This window comes from Etheostoma spectabile, unplaced genomic scaffold, assembly GCF_008692095.1.
Source record: "Etheostoma spectabile isolate EspeVRDwgs_2016 unplaced genomic scaffold, UIUC_Espe_1.0 scaffold00006446, whole genome shotgun sequence".
Lineage (NCBI taxonomy): Eukaryota > Metazoa > Chordata > Actinopteri > Perciformes > Percidae > Etheostoma > Etheostoma spectabile.
Genome location: NW_022603385.1, coordinates 10,659 through 33,297, shown reverse-complemented (window position 1 = coordinate 33,297; position 22,639 = coordinate 10,659). Strand labels below are relative to the sequence as shown.

At 41.2% G+C, this 22,639-nt stretch overlaps 2 protein-coding genes and 2 long non-coding RNA genes across 4 annotated transcripts in view; 3 read left to right on the top strand and 1 right to left on the bottom strand.

The window, feature by feature from the left end:
* The window catches only part of LOC116678114 (neural cell adhesion molecule 2), a 52,771-nt gene extending 40,163 nt beyond the window's left edge, over nt 1–12,608 (bottom strand). Inside the window, exons 1-3 of the mRNA XM_032508175.1 lie at nt 12,359–12,608; nt 10,915–11,262; nt 979–1,296 (exon numbers count right to left, since the gene is read on the bottom strand). Of these exons, the coding sequence (XP_032364066.1) occupies nt 979–1,296; nt 10,915–11,262; nt 12,359–12,407 (715 nt within the window). The 5' untranslated portion in view covers nt 12,408–12,608. The remainder of the gene's footprint in view (nt 1–978; nt 1,297–10,914; nt 11,263–12,358) is intronic.
* On the top strand, nt 1,194–21,662 carry LOC116678119 (uncharacterized). Its single transcript, XR_004329175.1, has 4 exons — nt 1,194–1,280; nt 1,351–1,363; nt 5,837–5,839; nt 21,650–21,662. It is a non-coding gene; the product is annotated as an uncharacterized LOC116678119 (long non-coding RNA).
* On the top strand, nt 15,906–17,678 carry LOC116678120 (uncharacterized). The gene is made up of 3 exons (XR_004329176.1): nt 15,906–16,099; nt 16,753–16,860; nt 17,562–17,678. It is a non-coding gene; the product is annotated as an uncharacterized LOC116678120 (long non-coding RNA).
* On the top strand, nt 17,803–20,325 carry LOC116678115 (sterile alpha motif domain-containing protein 3). Its single transcript, XM_032508176.1, has 4 exons — nt 17,803–18,348; nt 18,536–18,697; nt 18,795–18,890; nt 19,847–20,325. The coding sequence occupies exons 1-4, from the start codon at nt 17,830–17,832 to the stop codon at nt 20,156–20,158; spliced, it is 1,089 nt and encodes a 362-aa protein (XP_032364067.1). The 5' UTR covers nt 17,803–17,829; the 3' UTR covers nt 20,159–20,325.
* Nucleotides 21,663–22,639: the final 977 nt, after the last annotated feature.

The following is a 22,639-nucleotide window of genomic DNA, read 5'->3' as shown; positions in this document are numbered from 1 at the left end:
AGAGAGACTACCTCACCTGTAACCTGTAGAAAAACACCCAGAGAGAGATTACCTCACCTGTAACCTGTAGAAAAACACCCAGAGAGAGAGACTACCTCACCTGTAACCTGTAGAAAAACACCCAGAGAGAGAGACTACCTCACCTGTAACCTGTAGAAAAACACCCAGAGAGAGAGACTACCTCACCTGTAACCTGTAGAAAAACACCCAGAGAGAGACTACCTCACCTGTAACCTGTAGAAAAACACCCAGAGAGAGACTACCTCACCTGTAACCTGTAGAAAAACACCCAGAGAGAGACTACCTCACCTGTAACCTGTAGAAAAACACCCAGAGAGAGACTACCTCACCTGTAACCTGTAGAAAAACACCCAGAGAGAGAGACTACCTCACCTGTAACCTGTAGAAAAACACCCAGAGAGAGACTACCTCACCTGTAACCTGTAGAAAAACACCCAGAGAGAGACTACCTCACCTGTAACCTGTAGAAAAACACCCAGAGAGAGAGACTACCTCACCTGTAACCTGTAGAAAAACACCCAGAGAGAGAGACTACCTCACCTGTAACCTGTAGAAAAACACCCAGAGAGAGAGACTACCTCACCTGTAACCTGTAGAAAAACACCCAGAGAGAGACTACCTCACCTGTAACCTGTAGAAAAACACCCAGAGAGAGACTACCTCACCTGTAACCTGTAGAAAAACACCCAGAGAGAGACTACCTCACCTGTAACCTGTAGAAAAACACCCAGAGAGAGAGACTACCTCACCTGTAACCTGTAGAAAAACACCAGAGAGAGAGACTACCTCACCTGTAACCTGTAGAAAAACACCCAGAGAGAGAGACTACCTCACCTGTAACCTGTAGAAAAACACCCAGAGAGAGACTACCTCACCTGTAACCTGTAGAAAAACACCCAGAGAGAGACTACCTCACCTGTAACCTGTAGAAAACCACCCAGAGAGAGACTACCTCACCTGTAACCTGTAGATGGATGATTCTGACTCGGATTTGATCATTGGTTTTAACTCGACACTTGTATGTTCCAGTGTCGTTGATGTTCACATTCTTCAGAGTTAAAGACGCGTCTCTGTCCTTCAGATCTCTGTCCACCAGGTCCACCCTGTCCTTAAAGGATGGATGCTGGTTGTCTGTCTCCAAGTGTCCATCTCTGTATAAGAGGACGGTATCTGGCTCCAGGTCTGGTCTGCTCCACTCTACAACGCTGATGGAGGAATTAGCCCGACATGGTAGAAGGACATCATCTCCAGGGTCCACTGTCACCTCCCCCACGTCTGAAAAACAATAATAACCAAGAGTAACCAATAAGAGTCATGGTACTTCATCAGACCTCCATCAGGTGTAACACCACCAAAGGGATGTTAGCAGTGATGTAGTGGAGGCTAAACGCACATAAACGCCGTTCATGCACCTCTACAAATTCGGAAATGGCGTTTACCCACCTCCAAAGTGCGTTTATCCACCTCTGAATAGCCTATCGTCCCAAAGCCATTCTAAATTAAGCTTATGTCGTTTTAGTTTCATATTGTTCATTATTAGTTTCAGAGGTGGTTAAACCTAAAACTAAGTCTATCATATTGCGCCGCATTACTGTCAGTGTTGACTAATCTCTTGCGGTGTTTGGGGTATCGAGCCCCCAACGTCGCCTTCCAGCGCTACCTGGAAGGGACTAGGATACCTGGAGCGGTGGTTGGGTGCTTTGAAGTCCCGGTCGCAGCGCTGCCTTGAAGTCGACGTTGGGGGCTTGAAACATCAAGTAGGAAGCAGCAAAACAGCAAAATGTTGCTGTTACGCTTAGGATTGTGGGTAATGTAGTTTTTCTATGTAAGATAGTGGATAATTGTTTTTCTTATGTTACAAGGTTGATATCATACAGACTTCTAGCTTCATCAGGAGCAGAAACTGGGTCAGTCTACCTGGGATGGTTTATACATTATGGCTGATAATCTAAATTCTTATGGAGAAAATCAATGGGGTTATTAATCACCAACTATTTGGATAATTGATTAGTTGGTTTGAGTAATTTTTGTTAAGACAAAGTAAAAAGGTCTTTGATTCCAGATTGTTAAATGTGAATATTTTACACAGATTCTTGTTGTCTCTGTTTTGTCATTTAGTAACTTTATAGATTTCAACCATATAGTTCCTTCTTGAGTCTTTTTAACAAGAACTTCAATTAATGTATGAACTGAATACTGATTGTGTAACCTATGAGGGAACAACCAGTGATAAATGACTATAGCAATGTCATCAGGGTGCACCGGTGGGCCGTGGCCCCCTTTATCAGTGATCGCGTCGTAGTCCACCTGATCACAGAATTTATTGTTTACCCACCTCTTTTTTTACCACTACACCTCTGGATGTTAGCTAACAGAGACATCACAGGACTTTATTCCCACAAGGTCAACAGCTGTAGTTGAGACACATGAAGAACGTCCTCACTGAGACACGTTTGACCTGATTACATCTACGCTGTGGCTACGTACCGAGGTACGTGAAGATAGCGAGTCGGATGTCACCTCTTAAAAAATGCAACTACAGGTTACAGCCCCCCCCCCCCAAACTCATTTCCTGGTTCTCCTTCTACATAAAGAAGATAAAATCAAGGAGAGGGTTAACTTCTCCTGCTACAGATGTCTCACCGTTTTCAGAAAGAACAGGACACACACACACACAGGCCCAGCTATTGTCTTAAACCCTCTGAGCCCGAGACACTCGCCCACGAGTAAAAACGTACCTCTGATTCATAGTTTAATAACTTTTGAACCATACAAGTGATTTACTCACTTTTCGTTTCGTTTAAATATGTCTTGGGAGTCACACTGTGAAGAAATAATCATTATAACTTATACAGTTGACAAATACATGCATTTTTTCAAAAAAAGTCAAGACGTTTTGCTCTCATGACATTTACTTATGCCAATAATAACATAATAATGTCATATTTATTGATATTACACCCACAGCAATGTTATAAAAGCAAATATGTGTCTAAATAGTGCACCATTGACATTTGCATTTTTGTCCCCTCTGGCCTTCCATACAAGAGGGGTGACTTTATCTCCCATATATGGGCATGTACTTCCTGTGAACGGAGACAGGAGACATAGTATGGAGGACCAGGTCTACCATATTTAAAAATAAATACAGAAATAAATAAATGCTCAATAAATAAATAAGCATTTAAATTAATTGCCCCAAAAAATACAATAAACAAATAAATGTTGGTAGAAATTAAATTATACAGTGAGACATAAATGTATATATCTCTTTTAATTAGCTTCTTTATTTATTTACCTTTGTAATAATTACCTTATTTATTTATTGTCCGTTATAATCTTCAACTTTATTTATTAATTACTTAGTTTTTAAATGTATTTATTTCTGTGTGTGTTTAATTTTTTTGTCTGTTTTATTCTTCCGTTGCATTTTCTACCCTATTTATTTTCACCCCTGGTATTTATTTCTGCCTGTCAATTTTACATTTCTTCATGCATTCCTGCCTCATTATGCAAATGAGGAGGGGCGGGTCTTAAGGGGTCAACTTCTGCCCATTGGCTGGTTAGCATTTTACTGCATCGGTCGAATCTACATGCCACAGCCACAACAAAGATGGCTACGTACGGTGAAGTTCAGAGATGGGAAGTAACAAAGTACAAGTACTTCGTTACTGTACTCAAGTAGATTTTTCTGATATTTTTACTTTACTTTACTATTTATTTTTGTGGCGTCTTTTTACTTCTACTCCTTACATTTTAACACAAGTATCGGTACTTTTTACTCCTTACATTTTAAAAACTGGCTCGTTACTTTCGTTTTTACAAGAGGTTGTCATGTCGGAAAATAGCGCGGACACGCGTCACACACCGCGAGCGGGTGCGCGCGCCACACGGAGAGAAAAGTGAGAGAAATGAAAAAGGAGACAAGCTAACCGGAGGATAACCAGCTGAGATTGTGTGTGTGCGTCTTTGAGAACTGAAAGTTGTATAACTCATGTTGTCAGCTCACTTAAGCCTGTTACTGGTCTGTAGTTCTTCACATTTAAAGTAAGTTAGCTAGTGGTTCTGGTGTGGTCAACACCTGTTAGCTAGGTTACACGTTGATATTAATCAACACTTTCACCAGCTTTATTCGCATGAGTTTTTTTTTTTTTTACCAAACTTCAGATACTGTAGTTCAATTGACAAGTGGATGAAACTTAGCTAGAGAGAAGTTGTCTCCGTCTGTTTTAACAGACACACCTGGGGGGACGTTGGAAACCAGAATCAGCTTTAATCCAGTCCTAATCTAGTCCTCAACTTTCACATCATTTCACTGGAGTTATCCTTATTATTGTTTACATCATCAATACCATATTCAGTCTAAATGGATGGGAATATTTCTACTGTATTTGACGCACGACTAAGACAACGCAACAGATTCTGCATTAATTCACAGCAAATCATTGAGGCTTGATGGCGCTAACGTTAGCACATAGTAGCATGGATGGCGCTAACGTTAGCACAGAGTAGCATGGATGGTGTTAAAGTTAGCACATAGTTGCATGGATGGCGCTAATGTTAGCACATAGTAGTATGGATGGTGTTAATGTTAGCACATAGTAGCATGGATGGCGCTAATGTTAGCACATAGTAGTATGGATGGTGTTAATGTTAGCACATAGTAGTATGGATGGCGCTAACGTGAGCACATTGTAGTATGGATGGCGCTAACGTTAGCACATAGTAGCATGGATGGCGCTAACGTGAGCACATTGTAGTATGGATGGCGCTAACGTTAGCACATAGTAGCATGGATGGCGCTAACGTGAGCACATTGTAGTATGGATGGCGCTAACGTTAGCACATAGTAGTATGGATGGTGTTAACGTTAGCACATAGTAGCATGGATGGCGCTAACGTTAGCACAGAGTAGTATAAGGGCGACATGATTGAAAATGAAGAAAACAGCGAGACATTCCCATCATCCTCAACCCTATCTGAGAGAGATGTTTGAGACAGGAGACATCAAGAAGGACTCCTGGCCAATGGGCTGGGGAACTTCTTCATTAATGTCAGTTTAGTCATTCATATTTTAATCCTTTATTTTATTTAAAGAAGCCATATTTGAGCACACATACATGTAGATTCATTTACATGTTACAGGGGAAAAGATTAAAAATAGAAACTGGATCTGTGAATTCTCACAGAATCACAACTGAATTCATATCTTGCTAATAAGTCGGAATCTTATTAACCTGGAGTCCCAGTCTCTGTCATAATAATCATATATGTTATGTTTTAGGCCTATTGGCCGACATCCATTTAAAATGTAGCCTTTGCCATATAAAGACGTGTCCTCCATGTCCTCCATGTCCTCCATGTCCTCCATGTCCCCTGAAGTTCCTCAGCGTCTCTCCAGTAACATTTTTGTGGTCCAGGGAGCTTTCGCAAGGCTACTTTTACTTTTAATCTTTAAGTAAATTTCCAAGCTTGTACTTTGTTACTTTTACTTGAGTAAAGAAGTTTAATCAGTACTTCCACTTTTACCAGAGTACAAGTATCTGTACTTCTACTTAAGTACGGAAAGTGAGTACTTTTGCCATCTCTGGTGAAGTTGTCAGTGAGCTGAGGCATTTAGCAACTGTTTTTGAAAACAATGCTGACGTTATAGTTATTGACGTTATAATTTTTCGTTTAGACGCTCTGACAGAACGTGTGTTTCAGTTAGCGGCACACATGGACACAGATGTCGACAATGTAGTTTTTCAGAATCTGGAGGAAGCGGCCTCTCTTCTTAACTCGGTCGCTAACGTTAACCACACACCAGGGATAGCTGGTCGCCTGCTTATATGCTGCCTGTGGACCCGTGGAAGGACTTCTACATGCGGGTTTGCCTGTTGGTGCCACTGCAAGGCTTTTTGGAGTCAACGAAACAACAGTTCATGGTCGGATGGCAGAGAATGACATAAGGTGATGTACCATTACGTGTGATAGGCCGCTTCCTCCAGATTCTGAAAAACTACATTGTCGACATCTGTGTCCATGTGTGCCGCTAACTGAAACACACGTTCTGTCAGAGCGTCTAAACGAAAAATTATAACGTCAATAACTATAACGTTAGCATTGTTTTCAAAAACAGTTGCTAAATGCCTCAGCTCACCGACAACTTCACCGTACGTAGCCATCTTTGTTGTGGCTGTGGCATGTAGATTCGACCGATGCAGTAAAATGCTAACCAGCCAATGGGCAGAGGTTGACCCCTTAAGACCCGCCCCTCCTCATTTGCATAATGAGGCAGGAATGCATGAAGAAATGTAAAATTGACAGGCAGAAATAAATACCAGGGGTGAAAATAAATAGGGTAGAAAATGCAACGGAAGAATAAAACAGACAAAAAAATTAAACACACAGAAATAAATACATTTTAAAAATAAGTAATTAATAAATAAAGTTGAAGATTATAACGGACAATAAATAAATAAGGTAATTATTACAAAGGTAAATAAATAAAGAAGCTAATTAAAAGAGATATATACATTTATGTCTCACTGTATAATTTAATTTCTACCAACATTTATTTGTTCATTGTATTTTTTGGGGCAATTAATTGTAAGCTTATTTATTTATTGAGCATTTATTTTTTTCTGTATTTATTTTTAAATATGGTAGACCTGGTCCTCCATAACATAGGGCAGACGAGCTAGCGGCAGAAATGAGCCAAAACGTGATGAATTATGGACATAAAGTGGACCAATCTTGGATATAACAGTATGGATTTAAAGCCCAAAGAGGCTGAAGTTCCAGGCTGGATAGAAAACCCCCCGTAGAGGCTAGAAAGACCCGGAAGAGACCTCCGTAAAGCCGAAAACGTCAGGATTTAAACGCAACCGGAGGTGAGTCAATCGCTCGTATGGTTCAAAAGTTATTAAACTATGAATCAGAGGTACTTTTTTACTAGTGGGCGAGTGTCTCGGGCTCATGCAAGTGACCTCACTGCAACCCAAATATTCCAATAACCCAGTTTGTCCTAAAAAAAATTATGTTCATATCTTGACTGTAGACAACAGGGTTGATGTTTTACAAGTTGTTATAAAATAAATCCAGATGAAAATTAAACTGTAAATAATCACAAAAATACATATCACACATTTATATGACATACTATTCTAAAACAAATCCTTACTGTTTTAACAATAATATTCTATTTGCCAACGTTATTCAGTGCAGATGGTCTTCTAATGAATTACTCTGAATGTGTTTTCTTCTATAACATCACCCAGAGAGACTACCTCACCTGTAACCTGTAGAAAAACACCCAGAGAGAGACTACCTCACCTGTAACCTGTAGAAAAACACCCAGAGAGAGAGACTACCTCACCTGTAACCTGTAGAAAAACACCCAGAGAGAGACTACCTCACCTGTAACCTGTAGAAAAACACCCAGAGAGAGACTACCTCACCTGTAACCTGTAGAAAAACACCCAGAGAGAGAGACTACCTCACCTGTAACCTGTAGAAAAACACCCAGAGAGAGACTACCTCACCTGTAACCTGTAGAAAAACACCCAGAGAGAGACTACCTCACCTGTAACCTGTAGAAAAACACCCAGAGAGAGACTACCTCACCTGTAACCTGTAGAAAAACACCTAGAGAGAGAGACTACCTCACCTGTAACCTGTAGAAAAACACCCAGAGAGAGACTACCTCACCTGTAACCTGTAGAAAAACACCCAGAGAGAGACTACCTCACCTGTAACCTGTAGAAAAACACCCAGAGAGAGACTACCTCACCTGTAACCTGTAGAAAAACACCTAGAGAGAGAGACTACCTCACCTGTAACCTGTAGAAAAACACCCAGAGAGAGACTACCTCACCTGTAACCTGTAGAAAAACACCCAGAGAGAGACTACCTCACCTGTAACCTGTAGAAAAACACCCAGAGAGAGACTACCTCACCTGTAACCTGTAGAAAACACCCAGAGAGAGAGACTACCTCACCTGTAACCTGTAGAAAAACACCCAGAGAGAGAGACTACCTCACCTGTAACCTGTAGAAAAAACACCCAGAGAGAGACTACCTCACCTGTAACCTGTAGAAAAACACCCAGAGAGAGACTACCTCACCTGTAACCTGTAGAAAAACACCCAGAGAGAGACTACCTCACTGTAACCTGTAGAAAAACACCCAGAGAGAAAGACTACCTCACCTGTAACCTGTAGAAAAACACCCAGAGAGAGAGACTACCTCACCTGTAACCTGTAGAAAAACACCCAGAGAGAGACTACCTCACCTGTAACCTGTAGAAAACACCCAGAGAGAGACTACCTCACCTGTAACCTGTAGAAAAAACACCCAGAGAGAGACTACCTCACCTGTACCTGTAGAAAAACACCCAGAGAGAGACTACCTCACCTGTAACCTGTAGAAAAACACCCAGAGAGACTACCTCACCTGTAACTGTAGAAAAACACCCAGAGAGAGAGACTACCTCACCTGTAACCTGTAGAAAAACACCCAGAGAGAGAGACTACCTCACCTGTAACCTGTAGAAAAACACCCAGAGAGAGAGACTACCTCACCTGTAACCTGTAGAAAAAACACCAGAGAGAGAGACTACCTCACCTGTAACCTGTAGAAAAATACCCAGAGAGAGAGACTACCTCACCTGTAACTTGTAGAAAAACACCAGAGAGAGACTACCTCACCTGTAACCTGTAGAAAAACACCCAGAGAGAGACTACCTCACCTGTAACCTGTAGAAAAACACCAGAGAGAGAGACTACCTCACCTGTAACCTGTAGAAAAACACCCAGAGAGAGAGACTACCTCACCTGTAACCTGTAGAAAAACACCCAGAGAGAGACTACCTCACCTGTAACCTGTAAAAAACACCCAGAGAGAGACTACCTCACCTGTAACCTGTAGAAAACCACCCAGAGAGAGAGACTACCTCACCTGTAACCTGTAGAAAAACACCCAGAGAGAGAGACTACCTCACCTGTAACCTGTAGAAAAACACCCAGAGAGAGACTACCTCACCTGTAACCTGTAGAAAAAAACCCAGAGAGAGACTACCTCACCTGTAACCTGTAGAAAAACACCCAGAGAGAGACTACCTCACCTGTAACCTGTAGAAAAACACCCAGAGAGAGACTACCTCACCTGTAACCTGTAGAAAAAACACCCAGAGAGAGAGACTACCTCACCTGTAACCTGTAGAAAAAACACCCAGAGAGAGACTACCTCACCTGTAACCTGTAGAAAAACACCCAGAGAGAGACTACCTCACCTGTAACCTGTAGAAAACACCCAGAGAGAGAATACCTCACCTGTAACCTGTAGAAAAACACCCAGAGAGAGAGACTACCTCACCTGTAACCTGTAGAAAAACACCCAGAGAGAGACTACCTCACCTGTAACCTGTAGAAAAACACCCAGAGAGAGAGACTACCTCACCTGTAACCTGTAGAAAAACACCCAGAGAGAGACTACCTCACCTGTAACCTGTAGAAAACAAACAGAGAGAGACTACCTCACCTGTAACCTGTAGAAAAACACCCAGAGAGAGACTACCTCACCTGTAACCTGTAGAAAAACACCCAGAGAGAGAGACTACCTCACCTGTAACCTGTAGAAAAACACCAGAGAGAGACTACCTCACCTGTAACCTGTAGAAAAACACCCAGAGAGAGACTACCTCACCTGTAACCTGTAGAAAAACACCAGAGAGAGACTACCTCACCTGTAACCTGTAGAAAAACACCCAGAGAGAGACTACCTCACCTGTAACTGTAGAAAAACACCCAGAGAGAGAGACTACCTCACCTGTAACCTGTAGAAAAACCCCAGAGAGAGATTACCTCACCTGTAACCTGTAGAAAAACACCCAGAGAGAGAGACTACCTCACCTGTAACCTGTAGAAAAACACCAGAGAGAGACTACCTCACCTGTAACCTGTAGAAAAACACCCAGAGAGAGAGACTACCTCACCTGTAACCTGTAGAAAAACACCCAGAGAGAGACTACCTCACCTGTAACCTGTAGAAAAACACCCAGAGAGAGACTACCTCACCTGTAACCTGTAGAAAACACCCAGAGAGAGACTACCTCACCTGTAACCTGTAGAAAAACACCCAGAGAGAGACTACCTCACCTGTAACCTGTAGAAAAACACCCAGAGAGAGACTACCTCACCTGTAACCTGTAGAAAACACCCAGAGAGAGACTACCTCACCTGTAACCTGTAGAAAAACACCCAGAGAGAGAGACTACCTCACCTGTAACTGTAGAAAAACACCCAGAGAGAGAGACTACCTCACCTGTAACCTGTAGAAAACACCCAGAGAGAGACTACCTCACCTGTAACCTGTAGAAAAACACCCAGAGAGAGAGACTACCTCACCTGTAACCTGTAGAAAAACACCCAGAGAGAGAGACTACCTCACCTGTAACCTGTAGAAAAACACCCAGAGAGAGAGACTACCTCACCTGTAACCTGTAGAAAAATACCAGAGAGAGAGACTACCTCACCTGTAACTTGTAGAAAAACACCCAGAGAGAGACTACCTCACCTGTAACCTGTAGAAAAACACCCAGAGAGAGAGACTACCTCACCTGTAACCTGTAGAAAAACACCCAGAGAGAGAGACTACCTCACCTGTAACCTGTAGAAAAACACCCAGAGAGAGACTACCTCACCTGTAACCTGTAGAAAAACACCCAGAGAGAGAGACTACCTCACCTGTAACCTGTAGAAAAACACCCAGAGAGAGACTACCTCACCTGTAACCTGTAGAAAAACACCCAGAGAGAGACTACCTCACCTGTAACCTGTAGAAAAACACCCAGAGAGAGAGACTACCTCACCTGTAACCTGTAGAAAAACACCCAGAGAGAGACTACCTCACCTGTAACCTGCACATTGATGATTCTGATTGGCTCAGAGTCGATGATGTCTCTCTTTCTACGTCCTAAATCACCGATTACAACTCGACACTTGTATGTTCCAGTGTCGTTGATGTTCACATTCTTCAGAGTTAAAGACACGTCTCCGTCCTTCAGATTTCTGTCCACCAGGTCCACCCTGTCCTTATAGGACGGATTTTCGTCGTCTGTCTCCAAGTGTCCGTCCCTGTAGAAGAGGACGGTATCTGGCTCCAGGTCAGGTCTGGTCCACTCTACAGCTCTAACGGAGAAATCAGCTCGACATGGTAGAAGGACGTCATCTCCAGGATCCACTGTTACCTCCTTCAGGTCTGAAAAACAATAATAACCAATATTAATCAATAAGGGTCATGGTCCTTCATCAGACCTCCATCAGGTGTAACACCACCAAAGGGATGTTAGCTAACAGAGACATCACAGGACTTTATTACCACGAGGTCAACAGTTGAAGAACGTCCTCACTGAGACACGTTTTGACCCCATTACAGATGCTTTGTTCCTCTCACTACGGCTCTAGAGTCGCTTCTCACTCTGAAGATAATCAGCATCACTCTCTCACTCTAACACACACACAGGCACACGCACACGCACACAGATGCACGCACACATACACACACACACACACACACACACACAACCTGCTATTTTCTTAAAGAAAATATAAACTTCACATAGCTACAGAACGTGGAGTCTCAGCAGAGTCATAAATCAGCCTTAAAATGTTAAATAAGTAACATTTCTGCATTAAAAAGTCTAAAAATGACAACACCTACAGTATGTCTTATATTTTGTTGAGACTTGATATTTGTAAATTTCTTAATTGCATGAACTGCTAAATTATTTAGTGTAGTTTTTGTCATATTTTTTTTTTACTCTTCCATATTTTATGTACCTCATAACTTCTGGTACATACTGTATGTATTTTGGAATTTGTCATTGTACTTGAATTTGCTACAGTTTCCTCTCACTCTCCCTCTCTCTCTCTCTCTCTCTCTGCCGTCTAGGTCCCTCCCTCTCTCACCCCCCCTCCTCCTCCCTACAGTTTCCTCTCTTTCTAGTCTAGGTCCCTCCCTTCTTCTCTCTCTCCCTCCATATTTTCCTTTGTCTAAACTGCGCAGTTGGTCTGAAACAGCTGATCCCTCTCTGTTTCTAACATTTATGAATCATAACTACATTACTGTGTCAGGAAATACAAATACATGAGCACTATTCATACTTATATACAAATACACACTATTAAACATAACGTTACTTAGTCAAACATTTACGTACAGAAAACTGAGCTTGACTGTAAATTTTTAAATTTCATCATGATGATAATACTTTCTATGGTTTAAGATGACTTCACTGAATATTTAAAAACCTTTACAGTCTGTGAATCCTTTCACAATAAAAGCTGATATTTACCAGAAGCTGCTTCCGCCAGGAGGACCAACAGGAGCAGGACTGGAGCCATGAGGTCTGAGGGGGACCTGCAGTCTTAGTACCCGACCCGGTTCTCTCTCAGTAGATATCAGATTAGTTCCTCTAGGACTGGGGACCAGTTGGGGGCTCTGATCCGGGTTTTCTCCGACATGAAGTCTTGATGCGTCGACACTCTGCACCAGGAGGGGTCGGTAGGCAGTCTGGTCTGACTCTCATGAGAGGTCGGGACTAACAGCAGGAGGGGGGGGGGGGGGGGGGGGGGCGGGACTAACATCAGGAGAGGATTGGACTAACAGCATTAGAGGGCGGGACTAACATCAGGAGAGGACGGGACTAACAGCAGAAGAGGATTGGACTAACAGCATTAGAGGGGCGGGACTAACAGCATGAGGTTACAGGAGGTCAGATGCATCTGAAGGAGAATCCCAAGCTGAAGTACTTCAGGACGGACTTGTCCCTCTGAACCCTGGAAGACATGAAGCAGCAGAGCAGTCTGGGGTCAGGGTCTCTTACCTGAGGGAGTGACTGTGTGTGATGAACACAGAGAACTATATTTAACAAGAACATTATATTACATTTTGAACAGGAATTAAAACTTGCAATAAATAATTTTGTTTAAGCAAACATAAACTTATTCCGTGCTCAATAAATGTATTTGCATGTTTACTATTATCCATATTACTGCAATAACAACCCCTCTCACGCAGATGTCTTAATATGTGTATGCATTATAATTTGTATAATATAGGTTCTTTATTTGCTCAAACTACATTATTTTTTTGCAAGTGTCAATTCTTGTTAATTATGTAATTTAATGTGCTTGCAAAATATAGTTCTCTGTGCTCAAAACATACAGTTACTCTCTCAGAAAGATGCACATGCACACCAGAGGGTCAACTTCTAATTAACAGAAGAACACTTAGTAGAAAAAACACTTTCTTCCACACATACCCAATTTAGTTTATTAAAAATAATACATGTTATTAAGTTAAGTCATTGACCTCAGTGGTATGAAGGGGGCTGATAAATAGAACCACTGTCACTGATACACTACACAGATGAACAGCCACACACACTACATCCTCTAAACATTAATATCAGTTGAAGGAACTCAAACTGAACATTAATCATGAAAGTTATAATATTCCAGGGTGCTGTTGTATTATTGGACGTTCCAGCTGTCCCTAATGAAGTGGACACTGAAGGACACCTTAGAACAGGTTAAAGTGGGGACCCACTGGGTCTGATAGGAGACTATGCTGGCTCCACCCCCCCTGTGACCAGACCTGAAGCTCTCCCTGGTCCACGGGGCCCTCTGCTGGACTCAGACTGAATCTATCTGTCCCCCCAGGCTCTGGCAACCAGGGGACGTCTGTCTGTCTGCTGTCTCTAGGACAGATCTGTTTAATGGGACGTCTGTCTGCTGTCTGTAGGACAGATCTGTTTAATGGGACGTCTGTCTGTCTGCTGTCTCTAGGACAGATCTGTTTAATGGGACGTCTGTCTGTCTGCTGTCTGTAGGACAGATCTGTTTAATGGGACGTCTGTCTGTCTGCTGTCTGTAGGACAGATCTGTTTAATGGGACGTCTGTCTGTCTGCTGTCTGTAGGACAGATCTGTTTAATGGGACGTCTGTCTGTCTGCTGTCTCTAGGACAGATCTGTTTAATGGGACGTCTGTCTGTCTGCTGTCTGTAGGACAGATCTGTTTAATGGGACGTCTGTCTGTCTGCTGTCTGTAGGACAGATCTGTTTAATGGGACGTCTGTCTGTCTGCTGTCTCTAGGACAGATCTGTTTAATGGGACGTCTGTCTGCTGTCTGTAGGACAGATCTGTTTAATGGGACGTCTGTCTGTCTGCTGTCTCTAGGACAGATCTGTTTAATGGGACGTCTGTCTGTCTGCTGTCTCTAGGACAGATCTGTTTAATGGGACGTCTGTCTGTCTGCTGTCTCTAGGACAGATCTGTTTAATGGGACGTCTGTCTGTCTGCTGTCTCTAGGACAGATCTGTTTAATGGACGTCTGTCTGTAGGACAGATCTGTTTAATGGGACGTCTGTCTGTCTGCTGTCTCTAGGACAGATCTGTTTAATGGGACGTCTGTCTGTCTGCTGTCTCTAGGACAGATCTGTTTAATGGGACGTCTGTCTGTCTGCTGTCTCTAGGACAGATCTGTTTAATGGGACGTCTGTCTGTCTGCTGTCTCTAGGACAGATCTGTTTAATGGGACGTCTGTCTGTAGGACAGATCTGTTTAATGGGACGTCTGTCTGTCTGCTGTCTCTAGGACAGATCTGTTTAATGGGACGTCTGTCTGTCTGCTGTCTCTAGGACAGATCTGTTTAATGGGACGTCTGTCTGTCTGCTGTCTCTAGGACAGATCTGTTTAATGGGACGTCTGTCTGTCTGCTGTCTCTAGGACAGATCTGTTTAATGGGACGTCTGTCTGTCTGCTGTCTCTAGGACAGATCTGTTTAATGGGACGTCTGTCTGTCTGCTGTCTCTAGGACAGATCTGTTTAATGGGACGTCTGTCTGTCTGCTGTCTCTAGGACAGATCTGTTTAATGGGACGTCTGTCTGTCTGCTGTCTCTAGGACAGATCTGTTTAATGGGACGTCTGTCTGCACTGTAAAACCTAACAGCCCATCTTAATAAAAGAAGTAATTTAACATAACTTAAACCTCTCAAAAAGTTGTAGTGACTCATTCGCAAACATTTAACCTAACTCAAAAATGAATTGTTGAAGTAATAACTGAGTTGTTTTGAGTATACTTAAATTTGTGGGAAAGTTTAAGTATTGGTATACGATTCCAATTAGTTTAATTGACTTATTATAATTAAGTCCTGCTTTTTTCAATGTTGATGTTTAAAAAAAATCATCATATTGTGGATATTAAACACAGTAAAGCTGAAGTCAAAAGTATAATTAAAGCTAAAATAAACTGAAATGGCAGTTTTTATGGGGCAATGAACAGTCTGGGAGACACCTGTATAGTATTTAAGGAAAAGGAATACATACAGAAGTATGAAAGAAAAAAACGTGGTGTCCAGAATAAGGATAGAACATACAGGATTAAATAGAACATTATTAATATTGAAAAAGCATGTTAAATGGAATGTGAATATTACAATAGTCAAGAAACCATAGAGCATGTAATTATGTATCATGCTAAATACCATCAAGCAAGACAAAGATTGATGTCACAACTTTACATGTTATACTGCAAAGAGGATCTGTTAAAATTTGCTTTTGTTTTTATGTTTTCTTTTTTGAAGATAACTAACTATTAAAAATAATTTAATAAAGTGTATGTCGACCTCTTGATCCACACTCCAGTCCAAATGGTTGCGTTAAGGCACCAAAAAGCTGGTTGCCAAAACATGCAAAAGAAGAAGTTGTCTTTGAACCGTAGACTGTATATGTATATTAACAGTCTATGCTTTGAACCATAGACTGTTTTAATATTAACGGTCTATGCTTTGAACCATAGACTGTCTATTTTAATATTCACGGTAGGTGCTTTGAACGCACCGCGCCAAGGCGCCAGTAAGGTCCAGCAGCGCGCTGAACAGAGAAGACGTGACAGGGTCCCCTGTTTGCACACGGCACTGGAATAACGGCGACGCTCGGACCAACCACCTGCACTGCTGCTGTGTGTTTCTTGCTGCTGACTTAATTTATTTGCTGCAGGACATCGTTACACCAATTTTCTTCCACGCGAGGTAAGGTTATGTTATTTTATTAATCTTTCTGGTTTGCAAACTGTTTGTCATGCTGTTTGAATTGTGACGTTACTAAGTTAGCTAACTTGCTGAGTTGTGCAGGAGTGTGCTAGCTTGCACCAGTTACTGCTTTAGCTAGCTAGCGTTAGTGGGTCAGAATAAACTTTAACTTGAAAAACTGTTGGTTGGATGTCGCTTTTAAACTCGTTCGTCGATTCGACGTTAAGTTGGCTAAGTAACATTAATTTTAATTTGTGAAAGTGTTATGTTAACGTTAGCAAACTATGTTGGCTCGCTAACTAATATGCCCCTGCCTTTTTTTTCTTTCGGTTAGCAAAGTAACGTTAATTAAGTTAAGGCTATCTTAAAATGTTGTTACATCATTTAAAATTGCACAAGGAAATAACCTAGCTAACGGTTTAACATCATGTGCTTAGCTGAAGTGACTGCATGAAAAATGTTAGATTGTAGGTAACGTTGGTTTAGACTGGGCTCAGACTGGACTCCATTTGGCGCTTGCAGTCACGTTCTCCACTCTCCGAACATTGTTGGGGAAATACAGTTAACACACTTACACCCTATTACTCTTAAGTGCAGTCTGTGCGATCTACAGCGGTTTACAGGGAAATAAGACATATTACTATGTATCCTAGAGGCAGCCAGTGCGACGCTCTGGATCCGTACGGATTGGCTGTTGCGAGAGTCCCGGCAGTGCCGCTGCTGCTCAGAGAGGGAGGACTGCAGGTGGAACAAGTCTGCAGGTCTGTCTGAAGAGGCTACTCCCTACACTTTGACAAACTTACTGTTGTATTTTTTTTTTGACTGGTACAAATCATGTGGAAATGCAAATTGTGTTTTTTTTTTCTAGTGGCTTAAAAATAGTTATTGAGACATTACAGACTTTAAGATGGCCAGTATTCCACAATTTCACATCCACAATTGCATGTGTACATTTAGCACTTATAACTCATTGAAGGTACATTTGTCAAGAGTAAGAGACAAATGTGATTTGACTAAATCTGGCATTTCATTGCCCTGTGTGTGATTTTAAGCAGCCATTTGTTGAGAGGGACATGTTGGTTAATTTAAGGGGTTATCTAAGACAAAGAAACAGTGCCATGTCGATTTAGGGCCTGTGAGTTTCAAACAAATGATTACTCAACATACAATGCACAGAACACCAACATGCTTCAGACTTTGATGTGGCAATTGTAGTGCAAAATGTCTCAAATGTTTCCAAGGATAGTGACATATTACTTATCAGAAATGACATTTTCTTTTTACTGAAAGACTGAGGCCTGGTATGTTGAGTATTTGCGGTTATATGAGCTAACAGATCATAAAAGCAAGGGCCATACGGTGAAATCTGCATGTCAGCTAACTGACCAAATGCCACTGTTTTGCCTACAGGGTTACAAGCAAGCTACTTCTCAAGACTAAGCATTTCATTCCTGTGTTCTAGTAAGAAAGCAGCACATCCCCAGCCTTCTTCTCAGAGACTTGAGGGAGGCTAAAGATCTGTCTGGACCTTCACTAAACACTAGTGATCACATTAATGGACACACTGAACAACACCATTAAAGGTAATGTCTATTTTATACTATGACCCATGTGTCACCACAAAGGTTAGTACACTGTGCAATGCAATGTGGTGGTTAATTGTCTCTGTGAGTACACTTTGGATAACCTAATTATAGACTAGGGATCAAAAACACAACATACTGGAAGGAATGGCTGCTGAAATATATAAGCATAAAGCTTATCCTAGTACTAAAAATATTGTCATGGCTGCAGAGGCTTTGGTGAGCAAACATCCCTGTCTAAAAGAAAAAGGTTCCAAAACAGGGTATGAGGGTTGGAAGAACAGCCTGCGTTTCAAGATGGGCAACTACAGGACCAAACTGACCAAACTGAGCAGGGCAGGCATTAAGGATGTGGCTGTGAATGCAGGAAAGCGCAGCAGGACCTACCCAGAAGGTGGAGCATCCAGGGCCAACATCAAAAGACCCAGAAGAGGAGAAATAAACTTCCTGCCCAGTTATCCCCAAGGAGAAACTAAGGACACACTGGAGAACCAGAGGCTTGAGATGGTGGAGCAGTTCAAGAAGACGGTGATTGATAGAGACATGATTATGATCCATCAACATATGCAGCGCACCTTTGCACTCAGGCGTGAAGAAATTGTAAATTCAGCTCCTCCCATTGCTGAACTGAAAGACAGATGGCCTGCACTCTTTTGTGAAGCCCAAGTGAGTTAAAAGTTGACAAGACACATATTGTCAAAGTTCTGATTGCAGCACTGTTTGATCTGGATACAGAGATCAAAGATGATTAGTGTTAATGTGGTTTGTCTAAAGTTTTTTTTCCCCCTTACAGTCTTATGTGGCTTAAAGTTAATGAATGATGCAATTTGATTTTTTGTTTTATTCTATGCAGCTCTACAGTGAATTCCACAGGATCACCAATCAAAATCTACTGTATTCCATCTTTGTTGCACTTGACAAGTACACACCTCAGCTGTTGAAGCTCTACAAAAAGAGGAAGACTGGAAGCTTTGGCGAGAAGATGGAGGAAGTTTTGATGGCATATGAGGAACAGGTAAAAACATTTTTATAGCATGAATGCATAACATTGATGTTGAATGTGAACAGAACTGCAGAACCCAACATGCATTCTTTGTCTTTTTGTGCCACAGGACAAGAGCAACATCCCTGCAGCTCAAACAGCAGCCCTGGCCGGCCTTCCGCTGTACTTAAAGGAGGATTCATCCGAGGTCTTCAGAACTTGCAAGGTATTTTTGTATTCTCCTTTTTCTGTTTTCATAGCTCAATACCTCATCTATTTTGCAAAGAGAAATCACTGAACATAAAAATTAGGAACTGCCTTTTGCTGCGTTGTGTACCTGTTGACTGCGTTTTAGAGCAATTTTCCACATTACTTAAGTTTTTCTGTGTAGTGCGGCAGAGCGTTAAAAGGATGCTAGGGTCTTACACTTAATTAAATGCTGCATGTCTTTATTCTGAAGTAGTCTTAAGTAAACGATAAGAATGAGATGGGACAAAATAATTCATTAAATGGATTTCTATTTTATTTTTATTAAGGCTGGCCCGAGTTGTTCATCAACACTAATTTATAGTCACGCAGAAATATACTACTTCTAAATTCTATAATTCAGTTATATACATATGGTACAACCACGTGAGTCTTGTATAAAAGTTGGTCAAGATTTAAAAAAAAAAAAAAAAAAAAAAAAAGAACTTTAGTGGTGTTCAGATAAAACAAATTGTGCTTAAAAATCTAGTCTCAACAGGCACTTAGACACATTTAACACACTATATTCCCAAATTTGTAACAGAAGTTGATGGTATATAAAATAACTGAACACCATAGACCTCCTACTCATCTCTTTGTGTTTTGTTCGTGCCTTTCTAAACTAAAACTTCTACATTAGGTCCAGATCAACGGGTTTTAAATGCTCAGGTTCAGGTGCTCTGATTATGTCTTGAAGCAGTTGAAAAGAGGAAGCCTTATCTGTAAACTGATCACTCTATCAGATATTCTATTGGGAACAAGAAGACACAAAGTAGAGCTCTCCCTTAATTTATATGGGCAGGTAAATTGTTGGTATGAATCCACTTTAATAATCTTGTAGTCTCAGTTTGATATTAGTACATCATTAGACTTTTTGTAAGCTTAATGAGTTGTACAATTACACTCCCACATCCTGAACATGTATTCCCTTTCCAGGATGAGTTGGAGGCAATCCAGGATGGAGCAGTGGCTCTGGTGGCAGTGGTGAATGAAGAGGAGGTTCCTGCTGGAGTTCCCTTTGAAACTCATCATGTTTCAATTGTCCTTGAGGATCAGGTTGTAATGTCTCACAGATCTTGGACTGATTCACTGGTGATTTTGTTTGGACTGATCTATGCCCTTCATTTGAGCTATCCTGAGAAGCTAAGTGGCTTCTTTGAGTTCATCCAGGTTGTCCACTTAAACCTTGATGATGGAAGAAAGCAGCTCAAACCTAAGTTACAAGCCTTGAGAAATGAGTTAAAGTAAAGATTTTAACATGTTCTTTTTTTGAAGGTCAGAAATGTTCTAAAAATTATCTTTTGGCTTGCATACCAAAACTGTTTGTTTAGCCTCTTCTGTCAGGTATCTTTCCACAGGCCCTGAAAACTGCAGTAATCAAGCCACTTTTAAAAAAGAACAACCTAGACACATCAATAATGAGCAACTATAGGCCGATATCAAACCTTCCGTTTTTAAGTAAAATCATTGAAAAAGCGGTTTTTCTACAACTTAGCCATTTCCTGTCACTAAACAACAGTTTTGATACATTTCAGTCGGGTTTCCGACCACACCACAGCACTGAAACGGCTCTTGTCAAAGTCTTTAATGACATCCACCTTAACACAGATAGTGGCAAAATTTCAATCTTAGTACTACTTGATCTCAGTGCTGCATTTGACACGGTCGACCACAACATACTACTAGACCGATTGGAAAACTGGGTAGGACTTTCTGGCTCAGTACTAAACTGGTTTGAAACCTACTTACAGAATAGGGATTACTTTGTGACAATAGGTAATTATGCATCCGAGCATACAAATATGACGTGTGGAGTTCCCCAAGGCTCTATTCTGGGGCCTCTATTGTTTAACATCTACATGCTTCCACTGGCTCAGATTATGGAGAACAACAAAATAAGTTACCATAGTTATGCGGACGACACACAAATTTACATAACCTTATCGCCAGGGGACTATAGTCAAATACAAAAACTGACTAAGTGCATCGAACAAATTAACGGCTGGATGTGCCAGAACTTTCTGAAATTAAATGAAGGAAAAACTGAGGTGGTTGTTTTTGGAGCAAAAGAGGAACGATTGAAAGTCTGCGCTCAGCTTCAAACAACAATGTTGAAAACAACAGACAAAGCCAGAAATCTTGGTGTAGTCATGGACTCAGACCTGAACTTTAACAGCCACATTAAGACAATTACAAAGTCAGCCTACTATCACCTTAATAATATATCAAGGGTTAAAGGACTAATGTGTCAACAGGATTTGGAAAAACTTGTCCATGCCTTTATCTTCAGTAGACTTGACTACTGTAACGGGGTCTTTACAGGTCTCCCTAAAAAATCAATCAGACAGCTGCAGCTGATTCAGAACGCTGCTGCTCGAGTCCTCACTAAGACCAAGAGACTGGATCACATCACTCCAGTCCTCACTAAGACCAGGAGACTGGATCACATCACTCCAGTCCTCACTAAGACCAAGAGACTGGATCACATCACTCCAGTTCTGAAGTCTTTACACTGGCTTCCTGTGTCTCAAAGAATTGATTTCAAAGTACTCTTGCTAGTTTATAAATCACTTAACGGTTTAGGTCCAAAATATATTTCTGATCTGCTACTACACTATGAACCACCCAGACCTCTCAGGTCATCTGGGACAGGTCTGCTTTCTGTCCCCAGAGTCAGAACTAAACAGGGTGAAGCAGCTTTCAGTTTCTATGCTCCTCATATCTGGAATAAACTCCCAGAAACCTGCAGATCCGCTGCTACTCTCAGTTCTTTTAAATCAAGGCTGAAGACCTTTCTATTTGATGCTGCCTTTCTTTAAAGGACTACTCATTTCTTTAAATTTCTTATGCTGCACTGTAAATTTTATTCTTGTGTTTTATGTTTCTCTTTGTTTTTAACTGTCTATTCATGTGTTTTACCGGTTTTTAATGCTTATGATTTTTAACTGTTTTTACTTGTGTTTTATCTGTTTAACTGATTTTGTGTAAAGCACTTTGAATTGCCCTGTTGCTGAAATGTGCTCTACAGATAAAGCTGCCTTGCCTTGCCTTGCCTAGATGTATGTGTTTAAACAGATACTTGTCTACACAATTACAGCTAGGTTGGTTGGCTTTCTACTTAAGCTGAAAAAAACGGGCACTAATTAATAATGTTGTAATGTTTTCAGTTTCAAGGTATTTTTGTGCTAGATTTCTGTGTTGAAACAGACAGTTGGCTTTCTACTTAAAGGAGAACTCCGGTTGATTGCAATACGCAGCTTTGTTTCTAAATGTGGAGATCGGTCAGTAGAGATAAACAAAACCAATCGGTGCTGCCTACACCGAGTTATCCTCCTGCTAGCATTCACACCCAGCAGGCTTAAACAGGGCAAGTTATAAATGTGTTGTCAGCCTCTAAATGTCACTGAAAGTGCCCACCCATGTGAAGTGATTCCTTCTGGGTGAATCTGACTGCAGTAGATGTAAAAGAAATGCATGAAAGTTGTATTTATTCAGCTCTGTGTAGTTCCTCTGTCGATACTGCAAGGAGAGCTTAGGGACCGTCTACAAACTAAAACCCCAAAAAGAGATAAAACATATTTTTAAAAATAAGCATAGTCTTTTTTTTTTATAAAGTAAGTGCCTTAGTACAATTAGCAAACTAACAGGAGAGACATTATAATTGAGGTAAGTTTGGAGACACTACCTTATTTAATCATCAAATTGATAGCCTCCTTATTTTAGTTGTAT